At 42.4% G+C, this 19,053-nt stretch overlaps 1 protein-coding gene across 7 annotated transcripts in view; it reads left to right on the top strand.

Annotated features, from left to right (window-relative positions):
- The window catches only part of GCNT2 (glucosaminyl (N-acetyl) transferase 2, I-branching enzyme (I blood group)), a 68,997-nt gene that overhangs the window by 27,904 nt on the left and 22,040 nt on the right, over positions 1 to 19,053 (top strand). Inside the window, exons 1-3 of one of the 7 annotated variants that reach the window (XM_005880702.2) lie at positions 7 to 1,136; positions 3,822 to 3,927; positions 5,613 to 5,637. The exons of 1 other annotated variant lie outside the window; for it this stretch is intronic. In XM_005880702.2, the coding sequence (XP_005880764.2) occupies positions 218 to 1,136; positions 3,822 to 3,927; positions 5,613 to 5,622 (1,035 nt within the window). In that variant the 5' untranslated portion in view covers positions 7 to 217 and the 3' untranslated portion in view covers positions 5,623 to 5,637. Of the gene's footprint in view, positions 1 to 6; positions 1,137 to 3,821; positions 3,928 to 5,612; positions 5,638 to 14,487; positions 15,294 to 17,328; positions 17,809 to 19,053 lie in introns of those variants that run through there. 5 more of the 7 variants (XR_001359524.1, XM_014528716.1, XM_014528715.1 and 2 more) reach the window with 5 other exon arrangements.

The following is a 19,053-nucleotide window of genomic DNA, read 5'->3' as shown; positions in this document are numbered from 1 at the left end:
CAGGACCGGAGAAGCATGCCCTCGCCCGCCACCGCCGGAGAACGGCGCGACACTGAAGCGGGGAGTAAATGAGGAATAAAGGAAGCCTGTCTGAGAAGCTGGCGATATTCAAGACTGGCAAAGGAAGTCCATTCAGCCTCTTCACGCTTGTGTTTTCAGGAACTGACCATTTCTCAGTCCCTGGAGGGAGATTCCCTGCTCCAAGGAAGTGAAAATAATGAACTTTTGGAGGTACTGCCTTTTTGCTTTCACTGCGCTGAGTGTGGTTCTGTTTGTGATACGTTACAACAGCCGATTAAGCCTGCCCCAGAGGAGGCTGAATGGTTCCAGCGAAAGGGACTCCGTCGTCAGTGCCTGTGAGGACGCCCTGGAGGAGAAGTCCGCTGTTCTCGGGGAGAGGACGTTGCCATCGCCTTTGGGAAGCGTCCCCTGCGAGGACTACCTGATCCAGAGCCACTACATCACAAGCCCCCTGTCGGAAGAAGAAGTGGCGTTCCCGTTGGCATATGTCATGGTCGTCCATAAAGACTTCGGTACTTTTGAACGGCTCTTCAGGGCTGTCTACATGCCCCAGAATATCTACTGTGTTCATGTGGATGAGAAGGCCACGGTGGAGTTTAAGGCATCTGTGTGGCAGTTACTGAGCTGCTTCCCAAATGCCTTTCTGGCTTCAAAGACCGAGTCTGTAGTCTACGCGGGAATGTCCAGGCTCCAGGCGGATCTGAACTGCCTGAGAGACCTGGTGGCCTCTGAGGTCCCGTGGAAGTACGCCATCAACACCTGTGGGCAAGACTTCCCCCTGAAAACCAACAAGGAAATAGTTCAGTATCTGAAAGGCTTCAAAGGGAAAAACATTACCCCGGGGGTGCTGCCTCCGGCTCATGCAATTGGACGGACTAAGTACGTCCACCAAGAGCACAGAGGCAAAGACGGCTCTTTTGTGAGGAACACCAATGTTTTGAAAACCTCACCTCCACATCAGCTGACCATTTACTTTGGCACTGCCTACGTGGCCCTTACCAGGGAGTTTGTCAACTTCATCTTCCATGACAAAAGGGCCATCGATCTACTGCACTGGTCAAAGGATACGTATAGCCCTGATGAACATTTCTGGGTGACGCTTAATAGGATTCCAAGTAGGTACCCATTTCCATTACCATTTGTTCTTATTCATAGATTGAGTTTGCTGCCATTCAACTCCTCTAGAGAACGGACTCATCTGAAATTATTTGAGAAAAAAAGATTAAATGCTTAAAAAGCTATTCATCTAGTTGGTTTTTAGTGACATTTTAGTGCCAGCTCTGTTGTCTTACAACCACGTGCAATATGGTGATCTAAGACATATGCTGAGCTACAGGAGCTCTGGCAAACCACCTTTGATGATGTATCCCAGAGTTGCCAACGTTCAGCTCAGTCTTTTGAATGGATGCTTTTCGTTGTCCTCCATAAGCACGGCTCTAGCATCATGAGATTGGTATTTTCCATAAGCATTCTAGAACTTAGGAATTGAAATTGGATGTTATACAGTATTACATTGATGCTCAAAGTCATTGCTCAAAGTTCATGGGGTTGTTTTCAGAATCTTTGAATTCTCTTCGGATAGTTCACAAATTATCACTCCAGCTTAAATGTCTCTAGTCTAAGACCTGGACAAATACCCTGGTCTCGACTAATTTGGTTTAATAAATCTAGTCTGGTATTATATTGCCTAGAACAGTGGCCGGCAAACTGCAGCTCGCGAGCCACATGCGGCTCTTTGGCCCCTTGAGTGTGGCTCTTCCACAAAATACCGACTTCTGCGCATGGGCCACGAAGTTTCAATCGCACTGTACATGCGCGCCCGCACGAGGTATTTTGTGGAAGAGCCACACTCAAGGGGCCAAAGAGCCGCATGTGGCTCGTGAGCCGCAGTTTGCCAACCACTGGCCTAGAAGAATGGTTAACCAGGAGATGAAACATACAGAGAGATTCTAGCTGGAGTTAATCAAAGGTAAATTCCTAATTTTTAAGTCACAGATTTTTATTATAAATTCTAGTTTGCAGCCTCTTGTGTTTATATGCTGTGAAGTCTTTTCTGTTGTGTTTGATCATTCGGAAAGGGGTCCAATGTATGCTAGGCAACTGGAGGCAAAAAAACAAACAAACAAACAAACAAAAACGCCACCAGCATCAAACTCGTTCTTTGATTAAGGACTGGGTTTCTTTTCACAGTTCTGTTTCCCATATGTTTTCTGGGATTACCTGTGTGACCTGCATTCCTTTTCCCAGTGATGTCCCAACACAGTAGTTTCCACTATTGTGCCAGCGTGGCTGTGGTGCCAGCCAGCCCTGTGTGAGGGTGGCCCTACGCTAGTCATGCTTGGAATAACTTCCTGATCTTGCATGTGGTATTGTTATTGTTGGGGCATTGAGTGCTGTTTGAAACTATGCTCACATCTGAAAGTACACTCACAGCAGTCATTTCCCAGTAACTCAACATTCCTAAAAGCTAAGCAAGAGTGGTTGGGCATAGAAATCTGCTCAGAGAAAGAAGCAGAAAAAGGTCCAGCAAGATGTCTGGGGACACAGATGTTGGGGTCCAGCCCCAGCAGGTCCAGGGGTTCCCATAGGTGTGGACGGAGTCGGCGATGAATGAATGAGGGGGGGGGAGGGGGGGAGCGTTCAGTTGATCAGCATGGTTGGGTTCTCTCTATTGTCCTATTACATCTATATTTATACTATTTGATCCCATAAGCATGCCTCTATAATTACATCATGGTATGTTTTGGGAAACCTTCTACAGTTCCTAGTTTCATTTCCATAATCCTGTGTCTATCTAGTTCTGTTGATTTTAACCTTGTCTAGGTTAATCTCTGTGTTCCATTATAAGGGCTATTCCAAGGTCACTATTCTACTGCTCTACTGATAGGCTACAAGGAAGTGACTGAAGGAGTTTATCCTACCCAGTAAAGGTTATGTCCTCCCAGCTTGCCTTCCTGCCTTCCCTGGGACTGCCCTGTGTCAGTGAGTCTCCAGGGGTATAGGCTTTGGTGCTTTCCCTGGTGGGCAGACCCCTGGGGATGTGGGCCCAACAAGTCCCAAATTTATTGCCAACAGTCTTAGTCCAAGTTCTTCATAAGTAGTACATGGTATTTCTGTAACACTAGGGGGATTTACTGATTTATTCTCTTCCTTAGTCCTGTTAACCCCTAACCTGGGGAAACAACCTTTCTCGGGGAGGTGGTCCTGGTTAAAACACATAGCGCTTAAAAGGGGGAGCAAACATATGTCATATACGCCAGGTCCCTTGAAACATACGCTGTGCAGATGTTTCTTCCCTGCAGCGACTGCGTCAAGCAGCAAGGGTGGATCGGCTTCCAGCAAATGGGGCTGGACCCCAACACACAGACATATGCTATCCTCTGAGCAGTTTATTTTTAGAGATGCTAAGTTGTCAAATCAGGAAGACTGGGGGGGTTGGGGGGGGAGTGAACCAACATTTACCACAGTGCAGTGAGTGTTCATCCTTATTGTTTATTAGTTCTAACACATGAAAATATTATATATGTGGCATCTAATACTGTTTTCATTGATACAGTTTGTGCCAGATATGTGATGTTCTACATCATTTCTTTTAATTATAAGAAATAATCATTGTTATGCTCATATACGGATGAAGAAAAAGAGACGTAGAGAGCCTGAGCACTGTGCTCATCTTCACACAGCTTGTTTAAGGCATGGTGGGGATCTGGTCCTGGATTTGTGTGGCCGGAAGTTTAAACTGTTCCTCTTGCAGCGGGAAAAGAAGGAATGATTGCTTATTCTTTCCTATATATCTAAAGCAAAGTCCCTGCGGAATCACAGAGAGGAGAGAGGAGAAGAAGGGTGGGGAGAAATGAGGAGGGCAGCGGAAGGAAGCTCCACCTCACCACTTAAGCTGGAAATAAGGTTAGCAGGGTGTGTGTGTGTGTTGAAAGACAGTATGCTGAGGCTTAATGGGCCACTGTGCTAGCTTGAGTCATGGGAGGGCTGTTCTTGCTGGAATTGGTCACCACACCCTACCGTGGCTTCTGTGCCAGCTTCCTGAGTCCCATCTGGAACAGGCTGTGAAGAGCATTCAGGATTTGTCTTCACACCGTATAGGAAAGAAGTCTTCAAAAAAGAATAGAATATTTTGACATTTACATTGTCAGCAGTCAACAAGTGCTTATTTAGCCTTTCGTGGTACCAAGCATTATTCTGTGTATTGAGGATGCCTCTGTAAGCAGACAGACATGACTCATGGAATTTTAGTTTCAGGATTTGAATGGTTGAGCATAAAATTTAGTGCCTGTTTAGTACAATGGGCTAAATTCAGTATGATTTTAGTATATTGGACTAATTTTTCTCCACTTTAACCCCTCAAAAAATACTTTTTCTCCCTGAATATCTGTCCCTATATATGTTTTTTTTTAAATTATTGATTGATTTGAGAGAGAGAGAGAGAGAGAGAGAGAAACATCAATTTGTTGTTCCACTTACTTATGCATTCATTGGTTGACTCTTGTATGTGCCCTGGCCAGGGATTGAACCTGAAACCTTGGTATATCGGGACGATGCTTTAACCATCTGAGCTATCTGGCCAGGTCTCCTTGCCCCTATTTTTAAAACAATTTTAAAAGTTAGCTTTAAAAAAACAAACACACCAGAAAATATGTTCACAAAGTTCAAAATTTTTAAATTTTGCACTCCATTAGTGACTAATATAGCTTTCTTCCAGAGAAGTTTTATTAAGTTTATAGATAATAAAACTAATTAAATATGTGTGGAAAATAGTACACATACTTTTTAAAAGTTCACCACAGAAATACACAGAAAAAGAAAATGGTCCTTATCTTACTAGCATTTTTTTTTGTCCTTATTTTAAACACTCTGTTGTCTGTGAGAACAAAATACCACAAGATGTGGTTTTATTTAAATAGATCATAAGCAAACACTTAGGGAGCTGATTTTAAAAACTCAACTTTTGTCTTATTTTGAAGGATTTTCTATCAAAGTCCTAGGAATCTTGTGGGACAAAGGCACCAGGAACCTTTGCTTCCCAGAGTCCAACAATGGTGAGCTCTCAGACCAGCTAGTACAGCGGTTCTCAACCTGTGGGTCACAACCCCTTTGGGGGTCGAACGACCCTTTCACAGGGGTTGCCTAAGACCATCGGAAAACACATATATAATTGCATATTGTTTTTGTGATTAATCACTATGCTTTAATTATGTTCAATTTGTAACAATGAAATTGGGGGTCACCACAACATGAGGAACTGTATTAAAGGGTCAAGGCATTAGGAAGGCTGAGAACCACTGGGCTAGTAGAACACCCGTTGTTCCCTTGTTTAAAGTTTACAGTGGCTCCTCATTACCTTGAGTCAGGTTGAGCTCTTCATATGGCATGACCTCTGCGACCGGACTCCCTCCCACTTCCCCACCCATCTCTCTACCCTCATTTCTTTTTACTTGATGCCTCATACTTTTTGTTCCAACTCCTTGGTTCTACATACTTTTGCAATTTTCACCTGATTTTTTTGAGTGGCTCTTTATGATGTCCTCTTCGGGATACCCTTCCTACCATCTTTAACTCCCATCCATACTTTATAGCCAACCCTGATGTCACCTCCTCTGGAAGCCATCTCTGATCAACCACCTCATAGATGGTCGGAATTCCAACTCCGGGTTCTCTTATACCCAGTGCCACTGCTACCAGCATTGAATTATAATAACCTGCTAAGTGAATCATCTTCTCCGCCCATCTCTTTAGTTTTTGGGTTTCTTAAGGGTAAGAAATGTGACATCGCACCCTGGCTGGTTTGGCTCAGTGGATAGAGCATTGGCCTGTGGACTGAAGGGTTCCATTCTGGTCAAGGGCACGTGCCAGGGTTGCGGGCTCGATCCCCAGAAGGGGGTGTGCAGGAGGCAGCCGATCAATGATTCTCTCTCATCATTGATGTGTCTATTCCTCTCTCCCTCTCTCTTCCTCTCTGAAGTCAATAAAACATATTTTAAAAATAAATAAAATAGGAGTGAAAAAAAATAAAAAGTGACATCCCTGTCACCCTGCCACAGTACCACCTGTCACTGTGCCTGATTTGAGGGCAGCAGAGTGCCGGATGGTGGTGGGTTGGTCTGGGGAGTGGCTGGATAGCTATGAGAAGATCGGAGGGACGGATAAAAGTGTCCTGTACCTGGGTGGGTGCAATTTCTTATAGAAAGGATTAGAGAAACAGTGAATAAGATACTGCTTGAAGGTATAATTCCATTATAGCTAGGCCAACAAATAATATCGGCAAAAGGAAAGATATAAAAAAAAAAAAACCTTGTAGAATTAGTTAGCTCTAGAGTTCTCGTTGGAATGTTAATAGGGCTGTCTTTCCTTAGAAAATCTGGTTCCCAGCTAGCCAACCTGGGCCATCATACAGGCAAATCTGATGCCAAGAGAAAGCACTGGCATTCTATGTGGACGCCCCCAGTCTTTGCCTTACTTGCACCTGGTTTGAGTTTCTCTCACAACTTGGCATCCTTCCAGCCCTGCTGTTAGGCCCATTCCTGGCCTTCTCCCGTCTATGCAGTGGGCTTCTGCTGCCTGAATTGGATCTAGGCTGCTCCTCAGCTACTAGCTTACAAAGAAACATGAGTATACGGAAATGAAAGGTTAGGATAATATAGCAATAATAGAAAGAAACTTGAAACTCTTCAGGCGTAGCTCTCAGCAAACATAAACATTGAGCTTAAATAGGTATGTGTTCTCTGCAGAAAGGTTACTAGGGCTTTAAATCTGGGTGTGGCTGGATCAGTCCCAGTTTTGTAGGGGTTTTTTTTAATCCTCACCCAAGTATATGTTTTTATTGATTTTAGAAGGAGATGAAGGGAGAGAGATAGATAGAGAGAGAGAGAGAGAGAGAGAGAGAGAGAGAGAAACACTGATTCAAGAGAGAAATATTGCCTCCTACACACCTTGGCTCTGTGGTATAGCCGGCTACTCCTAGGTTACAAGCCTGTTCAACATGTTAATGTACTGAATACCACAGGCAATTGTAACACAATGGTAAGTATTTTGTATTTAAATGTACCCGAACAGAAAAGATACAGTAAGAATATGGTATAAAAGATAAATAGTGGTTCACCTGTATAGGGCACTTACCATGAATGGAGCTGGCAGGACCGGAAGTTGCTCTGGGTGAGTGAGTGAGTGAGTGAGTGGTGAGTGAATGGGAAGGCCTAGGACATCACTGTGCACTACTGCAGACTTCATAAACACTGCACTTAGGCTCCACTAAGTTTATAAAAAATATTTTTATTTCTTCAATAATAAATTAGCCTTAGTTTACTGTAACTTTTTTATTTTATAAACTTTAAAATTTTTATTTTTTACTCTTTTGTAATAACATTTATTTAAAAATATATTTTATTGATTTTTTGCAGAGAGGTAGGGAGAGGGATAGAGAGTTAGAAACATCGATGAGAGAGAAACATCGATCAGCTGCCTCCTGCACATCTCCTACTGGGGATGTGCCCGCAACCAAGGTACATGCCCTTGACCAGAATCGAACCTGGGACCCTTGAGTCCACAGGCTGACGTTCTCTCCACTAAGCCAAACCGGTTAGGGCTGTAATAGCATTTATTTAAAATACAAACATATTTTATAGATGTATAAAATATTTTCTTTCTATATATCCTTATTCTATAAGCTCCTTCCTATTTTTAAATTTAAATTTTTAAAAAAATTTTTTAAACTTTTTTGTTAAAAATTTTGACACAAACACACACACTAGCCTAGGCCTGCACAGGGCCAGGATCGTCAGCATCCCTGTCTCCACCTCCACATCCTGTCCCAGCGGGAGGTGTTCAGGGCAGTAACACACAGGGAGCTGTCATCTGTGATAGCAGTGCCTTCCTCCGGAACTCCTCCTGAGGGACCTGCCCGCGGCTCTTCTTGAGGAGGTGTCACTCCTTAAGAAATGTGTCCATGGTGGTTCGCTTGGTCTGTTTCTTTTTGTCATCATGGATTTGCTTTTAAGAAGATAATGCACCATGAACATTCCTCTCTATTAAGGAAAACCTTTCGGTGTTGGTCTGTGTTTTCAAACTTTCTACAGCGCTTCCTGAGATCTGCAAAAGCTTCTGCTAAATCCGTCTCTGTGAATTTTCTTGGAGGTTCTTTTTCTTCTGCAGTTTCCTTTGTTACTGCCTCCTGTTCCAGTTCCAACTACTTCCTCATTAGTGGATTCCTCAGGAGCCATCCAGGAGCTCCTCAATAACATCCCCATCCACACCAGGTTACCGAGGTTTGCCCTCTCAACCACAGCCTTCTTGATGTTTGCAACCTTTGCAGTAGGACGTCAGAATGATGTCACTAGGCATTGTTGACTGAAACATCGTTTGGGGGCACATGACTGCATGCATTGTGTTCTCTGTACATCGGTCCAAATTTAGAATTCAGTTTGTAAAACCACAAAGGATGCATTTAATCATACCGATTATACCTAGAATGATAAACATTGGGGGATTGTAGAATCAGGTCGTAATGAATGTCATTAGAACATTCAGGTCTATAATAAAGCTATTTTGTGTGTGTGTGTGGCCATATGACAATCCACACTGATACTTATTTTGTGAGCAAGGAAATAAATTCTGGCTGAAATAAAAATTATAGAGGGTTCTATCTGTTTAACAGAGTTTTTAAAACAACATCATTTTTGTGTAGCCAGATAATATTAAATACACATAATAAATTTGGACATGATTTTCAAAATACGGTATCAGTGATTTGGGCCTGTGTGACTTGTTTTTCCTTATTGGTAAAGGGCTCTAGGCTCTCCTAGGGCCAGTCATTTGAGGAAGATCTATAATGTACAATTTGTCCTGGCTCTTGAGTACCTAGATTGATAAGTCGGCATCATAAAATGCTGAGCTCTTTCTTGGGAAAGAATCCTTAAACAGATTGTGGGGTATTAACATAATTAAACTACTAGGCATTTGAGGGATCATCTGTGAAGCCTCCAGCCATGGGCTGTGCTGTAATATTTGGATCATCTTCACTGGGGAATCTGTGCCCAAACATTTTTTGCCCCCCACCCCCACCCCAGCTCTGTTAAAGGAAAGCAGGAAAAAACTCTGCTCTTAACTAGCTTTTAATTCCTAATCTCTAGAACAACATTATGCAAGATTTTAAAAAATAGGCTAAGGTGCATTAAGAACACATACCATTATGACTGGTAAACATCCACTAAGCTGAATTTAGGTAAATTTAATCCTAACGGAAGGGATTGATGTAGCTACCACTTACTTCAGAACCGGCAAGACCATTTCTCTAAATTTCATTCAACCTCCCATCGTTCTCTACCAATTGCATAAGACAAATCTTTTCTAGAAGTAGCGATTGTTGTGTTTTTTTTTTTAACAAAAACATAAATTGCATTTCAATGACTTTTTTAAAAATTATTTTTTAAAATCGATTTTAGAGAGAGAAGAAGGGAGAGAGAAACATCGATTTGTTGTTCCACTTATTTATGCATTCGTTGGTTGACTCTTGTATGTGCCCTGACCAGGGATCAAGCCTGCAGCCTGGGCATATTGGGACGATGCTGTAACCAGCTGAGTTATCCAGCCAGGGCTCAATGACTCTTAAAACAACAACAACAAACATGACAAGGTATTAATTGTATATTGAAGCCCAAATAGATTTATAATCAATGTCTAAGTAATCTCTTTAACATAAATATCCCTGCTCTTGTTTCTCTAAACCACAGCAATAGCATCTCCATCCCTCCCACTTTGAGTCCACATGCTACTAGGGAAAGGGACTAGACAAGCATGTTTTCTAAGTCCTGGCTCCCATCTTTCTCTCTGTGATACTGGCCTTAGTCTACTGCACCTCAGTTTACCCATCTGTGATGATGGGAATAATAAATAGTACTTAGTTCCCAGAGAAATTATGGGTATTAAATATGATAAATGTATATAGTGTGGTAGGTCTCACAGACAGAGCACGCCTCAAAATCTGCCTTAGGGCCTATTAAAACACAGATTGCTGGGCCCCGCCCCCCGTATCTGATTCAGCAGGTCTGGAGCACGCCTAGAATCTGTATTTCTAACAAGTTCCCAGGCGACACTGATCATCTGTTTAGGAAGCACATTGAGAACTGTTAACATAGACCATCTTCTACTGAGTCTGACATGTTTATAGATTTGCAGCAAATGTTGGTTCTGTTCCTTTCCATTAAGGACTGCTTGATTGAGAAAAAAGGCAGTTGCCAGAAAAAATGAAAGTGAGTTTGTGTAAGGAAAAGCTTTCTGGTGTTGATGACATAAAGTGGATATTATGAAAGTGGTACACAAATGACTGATGCTTCGAAGTACTCATATTGCGGGAATATCGTGGGCTCTGGAATGAGAAAAACCTGATGATGAATTTTAGCTTTGCCCTCATTAGCTTTGTGACTTTGGGTGCCCCTGAACCTCAGACTCCTCATCTTTAGAGTCACAGTAATGATGGCTACTTAGTAAGGTTGTTTTGAGAATTAAATGAAGAAAAAAAGGTTATAAAGTGAGAGGTTAAGTGTTTATCCAGTTATTATTATGAATATTATTAAGAAAACCTAAATGTAACCTAGAATTCCTAAGTTAGTAAGATCCTCAGGTTTAAATCAAATTATTTTAAATCTCTTTTCACTACAAAAGGATGTCTACATTATGGCTTCCCATCTAAAACTAGATGTAGATATACCCAAGCAGGAGTAGGAGGAAATATAAGAAAATTGAAGCAGTTTAACATGTTGGGATGGATACTTATTCCTCATCATTTTGATTTCCTTTAATGTTATTGGTGTAATATTTGAAATTTACTAAAAAACCTCACTTAGTCGTGATAAGAATACTGTGGAGTATGTATTCTATTCGAAGAGTGTTTCCTTAAAAATGCAAAGGACATCAATAGTGTTTTGAGATCACATCACATGAAAGAAACAGGAATTGGGATTGTTTTATTTTCTTAAGCCCTACCATGTAATAGAAAGGACTTAAGATGTCTGTTCAGAACATAAAGGTTTTTGCTGGCCCAGCCACATCCTTCCCATTTCAGGTGTTCAACTTCCTCAGTGTTAGAACAAATGTTGTGTCTCCTAGTTACTGACACAGAGATAATTTTAAAACCTGTATTATGAAATTTACAAAATACAACAGCACTGAGAATAGTACAGTAATCTCTTGTGTTCATCAGCCAGTTTCAACAACCAGCAACATTGCAAGAAAACTTAAAATTTATAGTAAACCATTGAGTTGACTTTAATTTTCAGAAATGAGTAGCTTCCTCTTTTCAGAGGAAATGCAAACGCCCACTAGTCCAGACTAAGACTTTCTGCATAGCCTGTAATAATGACTTCCTGACAGGTGAAGGTCTCTCTACCCCACGGAAACTTCTAGGATGAGTTTACCCCACTTAATCTTCTAGGATGGTTTTCTTTTCCCTTTTTTCTTTTCTAATGGACAAAGCTGAATCTACAAGCACATGCTCTTTAGGCATTAGAAGCAAAAGTCAGAACTCTGCCTGCTAGGATTTCCATCCCTTTGGCCTTCCTCTTCCTGTATGGAGAATGGGAGGAGTGTGTTACTAAGTGCCGGGGCTGATCAGCAGCCCCTGAGCAATGGATGAATGGATTACTGTGTGACACAACCTTAGCTGTGAAAGCAAGGCTAAGGGATGGCCTGGCCAAAGGGACCGGGCAGCCTCGATTGCCTGCCTCATTAGCCTTTTATTGTAACAGCAGTTTGAGATAAAGTTTATCTTTTAGATACAAGCAGTAGGGTGAGTAATCTTGGGAGGACACATGTGTTTACATTGTCCTCTAGGCAAGGACATCCAGGGATTAAGCATAAGGATTCCAGTAAACACCCGGGGGTCGGGGGTCTGCACGTGTACAGGCTTGTTTGGAAAGGTCAAGGAATAATTAGGGGCGCCACCTTCGACACTCCCCTAAGTCTCTCCTAAGTCAGAATTTCGACAAACAGGCAGGCGCCCTTGCACACACTTCTCTTTTCTCAGAATGTCCTCCTTACAAACTTCCCAATCAAGTCTCACCACCAACTAAGAGCAGTGAATTAATTAATGAGATAAACTGTTCCATGTGCAGTATTTAGAGGTACCTTTTTAAATCTCTTCTTGCTATTGAATATTCTGCTTCTTCTATTAAAAAAAAAGGACCAATTGGCAGTCTTACTATTTTATGAGTCCTCTCTGAGTTTGACTTTGTAATTGACATGAAAATATTTTGCTTTCAAAAAGGGAACATATGTAATACTTTCAACGATAAAGATTTTTAACCCCTAGAGTGCCGGGGAGCGCGATCCCGCTCCTCCTGTCTTTCACCAAAAGTGCCGGGAGCGCTATCGCGCTCCTCCTGCAGTGTCACTATTAGATGCTAGTAGTTCACTCTTTATGTGGGAAAAAAAATTTAAAAACCTTAACTCAAAATGCCTTGGCAATTTTAGCATAGTTCCTAGGATATTGGTTGGCACTCAAAGGGTTAAAAAAGATATTTTTGCCTTCAGCCAAATCCTAATGTATTTTCCATTACCACATGTTCTCCTAGAGCCTTCTTTGTTGGGTTCAATTATCTTGTTAATTTTCCACTTATGTAATTTAATCTGAGATGCCCTGGGCATCAAGCTCTGGAGCTTTGTATGAGGTTTCTCTGATCTTTCAGGGCAGTATGGGAGAATATGGACTCGGGCATCCCAGCCTTGTCACTGAACAGCTCATCTGACACTGGACAAATTACTTAACCAAGCAACCTCAGTTAATTTTGATTTTAGGGTTAGGGTTAGGGTCAGGGTTAGGGTTAGGGTTAGGGGACACAAGAGAAAGTATGGAAGGTATTTGAGAATTTATGAAAAAGTAAGAATTGTATATTAGGCAATTTTTATTCATCTTCAACCCCCAAAACTATATATCCAGAGAAGAATATGTCTCACAGTTGTGTCTATGACTTGCTCATATTTCTTTTCAAAGGTGTTCTCTGGGTGGCTCTAAGGATGTGAGTTTCAGATGATCCCAAAAGGCTTTCAAGGATTGGAACAGTAGTTTATGGACTTTGACATTTTATTTTTATTTTTATTTTTAAATATATTTTTATTGATTTCAGAGAGGGAGGGAGAGGGAGGGAGAGAGATAGAAACATCATTAATGAGAGAGAACCATGGATCAGCCGCCTCCTGCATGCCCCCTAATGGGGATCAAGCCCTCGACCTGGGCATGTGCCCTTGACTGGAGTCGAACCCCGGACCCTTCGGTTCCCAGGCCGATGCTCTATCCACTGAGCCAAACCGGCTAGGGCAGACTTTGACATTTTAAACGCTTCATAACGCACAGCTAAGAGCAGCAGAATATTAAGCAAACAGGCAGTAAGTGTGATTATTTTACTTTCCTTTTTATAAGTGCTGCAAACTCCAGCCACTGGGTTATGTAAAAAGGGCCACTGACCTAGATATGCACACTGCGAAATTATTTCCTAGGTCCTGGCCCCTGTTTTTAACTAGCTGTTTGACCTCGGGCAGTCACTTAAACCTCTCTGGGTCTTAGTTCCCTCTGTAAAATGAGGAATTTTGGCAAGGTGATCTCAAAAGCATTATTTTGCTTTAACTCTGGAGCATGCAATGGAAGGAGCAAAAATTTTAGAGACAGACAGACTTAGGTTTCATCTACCTGCTGTATGATCTTGAGCAATTACCTTCTCCTACATGGGCTTCAGTTTACTCATCTATAAAGTGGAGACAATATCAACTTCATGAGATTGTTACAAGACAATGCAGGTATAGCTCACAGCTCAGCCACTGTTAATTGTACTGCCATCTCCATCCCTCCCCTCTCCCTCTCTATGGCGTATTGGTGCCATGACTTTCCTATTTATATTGCACCGTGACTAGTAGAATTAATGGAACAGTGGGCTCTGGGCAATGACTTTCTCTCTTTGTCAAGGTTACTATGTCCATTCTGGATGCCAGCTGCCACTGCTGCCATGACTTAGAACTCAGGCCAGTCTCCATAGGCAGTGTGTGGAGGTGATTTTTGTGCTCAAAAATTCTGATCAAATGAGTAAATTGGGTACTGAGTACTTATACACTCTCCCCACTTGTCTGCTTGTCTAATGTAGCACATTAGCTCTCCTTTCTAGAGAGTATTTTCTGGGTGTGCCCGTAAGTGTTGAGCTAGACTAAGGCTAATGTAGCATATCAACTGTGGGCGAGGGACAAGGGCCCCCTGGAGCCAGACCAGTTGGCTTCACATCTTCTCAGGTTCCAAGTGTATACTAGGGTATGATTTGAAGCAAATTACATATGCAATCTCTCTGAATTTCAGTTTCAGCATTTGTAAAATGGGGATGGTAATAGTACCTTCAGTTGTAACCCAATTATGTGTATTAATATATATCAAGTGCCTAGATTGGTGCATGGCGCTTAGTAAATACCAATAACTGTTAGTTGTTTTTATTCCTCCAGTTGCCTTCAACAGGGGCTGGAAAAATGCAAACTCCCAAGATGCAGAGGCTTCTGAGATTACTACAAAGGCTCTGGAAGATTTTCTAAAACTCAGACAAAGTCAGCTTGAGCTCCTCCCTACTCCCAACTTACTACTAGGGCTTATCTTGCTGGGGGAGATGAGAGGAGCAGAGCCCTAAGCATGTCACATTGGTTAGTGAGGTGGATTGTCCCATGTGCACGAACCCATGTTCTAGTACTTAAGTAGTAGGAAACACAGATGGCCAACAACAATCTTATGTCAGTATTGATATCTTGACTCTTGAGAATACCTACAATTTCCAAATAACCTGAATCTCCTCTCTGTCCCAGGTAAAAAGAAAAATTTTTAAAAAAGCAGTGATGTTTCTACTAGAATTAGGAGGTACCTGAACCAGGTTGGAACAGAGGGTCTCAGCAAGGGGTGTCTTGCCCGTCTCCCAATCAGCATCCATCCATTGTGTCCCGATAGGGACATACGTAGTAGGGGGTGTGCCAGATGAAAGAGACATGGCCTCAGTTACCTTCAGAGTCCCCCAGTGGTCCCCATGGAATGGAGAACTATTGTAAAATGAAGAGTGTGGGTCCCCCTCCCCCTGCTCAAATCATGGCGTCTTCTAGCTTATGATCTTGGGCAGTCCCTTCAACTCTTCAAACAGTTTCATCAGCCAAGGATTGATAGCCTCTTGGGGGGTAGGGGGGAGGTAAGGAGACAGGTGTTGTGAGAAATGAATGAACTAATCTATAATAATAAAAGTGTAATATGCTAATTAGACTGGATATCCTTCCGGACGACCTTCAGGATGAAGCCGGGGCTGCGAGAGAAGCATGGGTCCTGGGTGCCTGCCGGCGGCCAGAGGGAAACCTGGGTCCCGGGTGCCAGAGGGAAGCCGGTGCCGGCAGCTGGGGGAAGGAAGGCCTACTCTTGTAAGAATTTCGTGCATTGGGCCTCTAGTAACTCTATAACTAGTAACTTGGAACTCTGGAACCATAACTTTGAAGCCTATGGCACCACTTCAAACACACAGAAGGTGCCCACTGAATGTGGAATGATTTTTGGTGTGTTTTTTTGTTTTTTTTTTAAGTGGAAGATACTGGAAGGATTAGAAACTTGAAATGGCTACTTCAAGAATAACAAAATGATTTTGTGATGTGAAATGGGCAATTACATACTGGACTTGGAAGGGATATTGTCATCATTTAAGATTAGATGAACCAAGCCTTTGTAGGTGAAGAGATTTGTTCCGGTTGATGATTTAGCAGCTGAACTGGGTCACAAGATGGGACTTCTAAGTCATAACACAACAGTCCTATTTTAGTGCTTCTCACAATTTCTCTCTAAAATACCCTAGATATTGGAACCAGAGGGCGGTAACAGCATTTTGGTCTATACATTGCCTAATACTGAAAAACGTTTTTAATAACAGGATTCCATAAAGAGTGTTCAGGATTCATTTTTAAAAGATAGTGAATTTTTTAGTATTTCTCAAATGAAAAATTTTATGTATAGGTCGAAGATAAAATAGAATTAAAATTTATGCATTTATTATGAAGGTGATCCATTCTGTTACATACTGTTCTTAAACGTGAAGCAGTGTCCCATTTTATTTTTAAATTTATTTGGAGTAAAATTTATTCTCTTTGGTGTTTTGACAATTGCAGAGTCATGCATGTACCACCACAACCAAGGACAACTCCCATCTCCTTCAAAAATTCTCTCGCCCTGCCCCAGACCAAACCCTTGGCACATCCTGACCTGTTCTCCATTCCTATGGTTTTGCATTTTCTAGAATGTCACAACATGGGTTCATAGACTATACAGCCTTTGGGGCTAGAAAAGCAGTTTTCTATTCTGCCTTTTTAAAAATGAATTCATGCCTTAACCGGTTTGGCTCAGTGGATAGAGCGTTGGCCTGCGGACTCAAGGGTCCCAGGTTCGATTCCGGCCAAGGGCATGTACCTTGGTTGCGGGCACATCCCCAGTAGGGGGTGTGCAGGAGGCAGCTGATCGATGTTTCTCTCTCATTGATGTTTCTAACTCTCTATCCTTCTCCCTCCTCTCTGTAAAAAATCAATAAAATATATTTTAAAAATGAACTCATTTGTGTTTTCCAAGGTTATATAATGGTTTCATACAGATGCTCTGGCAGCTTTCATATCTGTTGAGTATTGGTTCCATTTGACTCACTTTTCTTTTCACATGTTATTTATTTGTTATTCTCCATAATTAATAAGTCAGTTGGACCAATTATTATTTAAAAGAAAAGGTAGGGTTGGCCTGGCCGGTGGCTCGGTGGTTAGAACATTGGCCCACATACCTAAGGGTCTCGGTCTCAGGTTGGATCGAGGTCAAGGGTACATTCCTGCATTGCAGGTTCGATCCCCTGTCAGGGCTTGTGTGGGAGGCAACCAATCAATGTGTTTCTCTCACATTGATGTTTCTTTCTTTCTCTCCCTGCCTTCCTCCTTCCCTCCCTCCCTCCCACCCTTCCACTCTCTCTAAAAAATCAATGGAAAAAATATCCTCAGGTGAGGACCAACATAAATAAATAAATAAATAAATAAATAAATAAATAAATAAATAAATATTTTTAAAAGGTAGGGTTATTTTTTAGTAATACACATCTGGGGTAATAAACTAAAAGTCAATATAGCATATAATTATATCATAATTAAGCTTAAATCTGGTATACTTTTGTTACCTTGGATGTGACAGTATCCATGATTCAGAATAAATAGTTGGAACATCATGAACTTAATTGGAAGAATAAGAATAATCAAAACTGTGTTCCGCTTTTATTCCAGAAACCCATGTGACTGATACAAAACTTCCCATAGTGAGCCCTTTCAGTCAAATCATATGACAGTATCAAAATGAGCACACCACAACTCCCCAATGTGACTTCTTACCAGAAGCTCTTACCAGAGGCTCTGTCTGGATTTGTAGATGGCTCAAAGTTTTACTTTTTTCTATAAATTGAACATATAAGTCATTTTTCTGGATTGAAAGATGACCATAATTCAGAATTGCTGAAACATTGAAATAACTATTGCACAAATGAAAACACCAGTATTCAAGTGCTTAAAAGTCAAGCCTTCAAAGCCAGAAAGCTGGATACTCAAAAGCGACACTGCAGTCCCTAATGTGACCCTGAGCAAGGGAATGGGGGCAAGGGCAAGGTACTGAAGAGGCCAACATTTTTTCAAGTCTCATGTTTTATTTTATAAATTTATGTAAATATCACTGTCCTGTGAACTCTATAAACTTAAACTTTTTTTGAAATACTAGAGGCCCGGTGCACAAAATTCATGCCCTGGGGGGGGCGGCCCCTCAGCCCAGCCTGAACCCTCTCCAATCTGGGACCCCTCAGGGGATGTCTGACTGCCGGTTTAGGCCCAAAACAGTATCGGGCCTAAATCGGCAGTTAGACATCCCTCTCACAATCTGGGACTGCTGGCTCCTAACCACTCACCTGCCTGCCTGATTGCCCCTAACCGCTTCTGCCTGCCAGCCTGATCACCCCCTAACCGCTCCCCTGCCAGCCTGATTGACGCCTAACTGCTCCCTTGCTGGCCCAATCGCCCCCAACTGCCCTCCCCTGCAGGCCTGGTCGCCACCAACTGCCCTCCCCTGACGGCCTGATCTTGCCCCCAAATGCCTTCCCCTGCTGGCCCAATCGCCCCCAACTACCCTCCCCTGCTGGCCTGTTTGCCCCCAACTGCCCTCCCCTGCCAGCCATCTTGCAGTGGTCATCTTGTGATGATGTGGGGGTGGCCATCTTGTGACGACATGGGAGTGGCCATCTTGTGATGACACGAGGGCGAGACACCACCTAAGGTTTTATTAGTATAGATAATGTGTCCAGAAAACTGCACATATCAGAATTGAGATCACTGAATTTTCAACTGATCCTTACGTGAATAACCAGCACAAGAAGCCATGTTACCACTAGTACTCCAGGAGCCCGTGCTCCCTCCCAGTTACTTCTAAAATGACAACCATCCCACCCCATAAACTAGTGTTGCCTCTTTTTATGTTGTTATGTAACTTAAACTTTTTATTTTTTAGTCACAGTTGACATAACTTATGAAATGATTACCCCAATAAGTCTTGCACCCAATTGATGCCACATATATTTATTAAAATATTAAAGGCCCAGTGCACAAATTTGTGCACATTGAAAGGAAATTAATTAGAAGAAATATTTTGATATCGCTATTTGCCCTTTTTCTATAATAGAATTCACGATTGACAATGACAGATCGAAACACACACGTGCGATTGGCGCCAGCGAAAGCTTTATATATATAGACTAGAGGCCTGGTGCACAAAAATTTGTGCACTCGGGGGGGTCCCTCAGCCCAGCCTGTGCCCTCTCACAGGCTGGGACCCCTCGGAGAATGTCCACCTGCTGGCTTAGGCCCGCTCCCCGGGGGATCGGGCCTAAGCTGGCAGTCAGACATCCCTCTGGCAGCCCTGGAGCCCTCGTGAGATGTCCACTTGCCACCGGGGAGCAGGCCTAAGCTGCA

The sequence above is a fragment of the Myotis brandtii genome, unplaced genomic scaffold (genome assembly GCF_000412655.1).
Source record: "Myotis brandtii unplaced genomic scaffold, ASM41265v1 scaffold649, whole genome shotgun sequence".
Lineage (NCBI taxonomy): Eukaryota > Metazoa > Chordata > Mammalia > Chiroptera > Vespertilionidae > Myotis > Myotis brandtii.
This window is presented reverse-complemented; position numbering and strand designations above follow the sequence as displayed.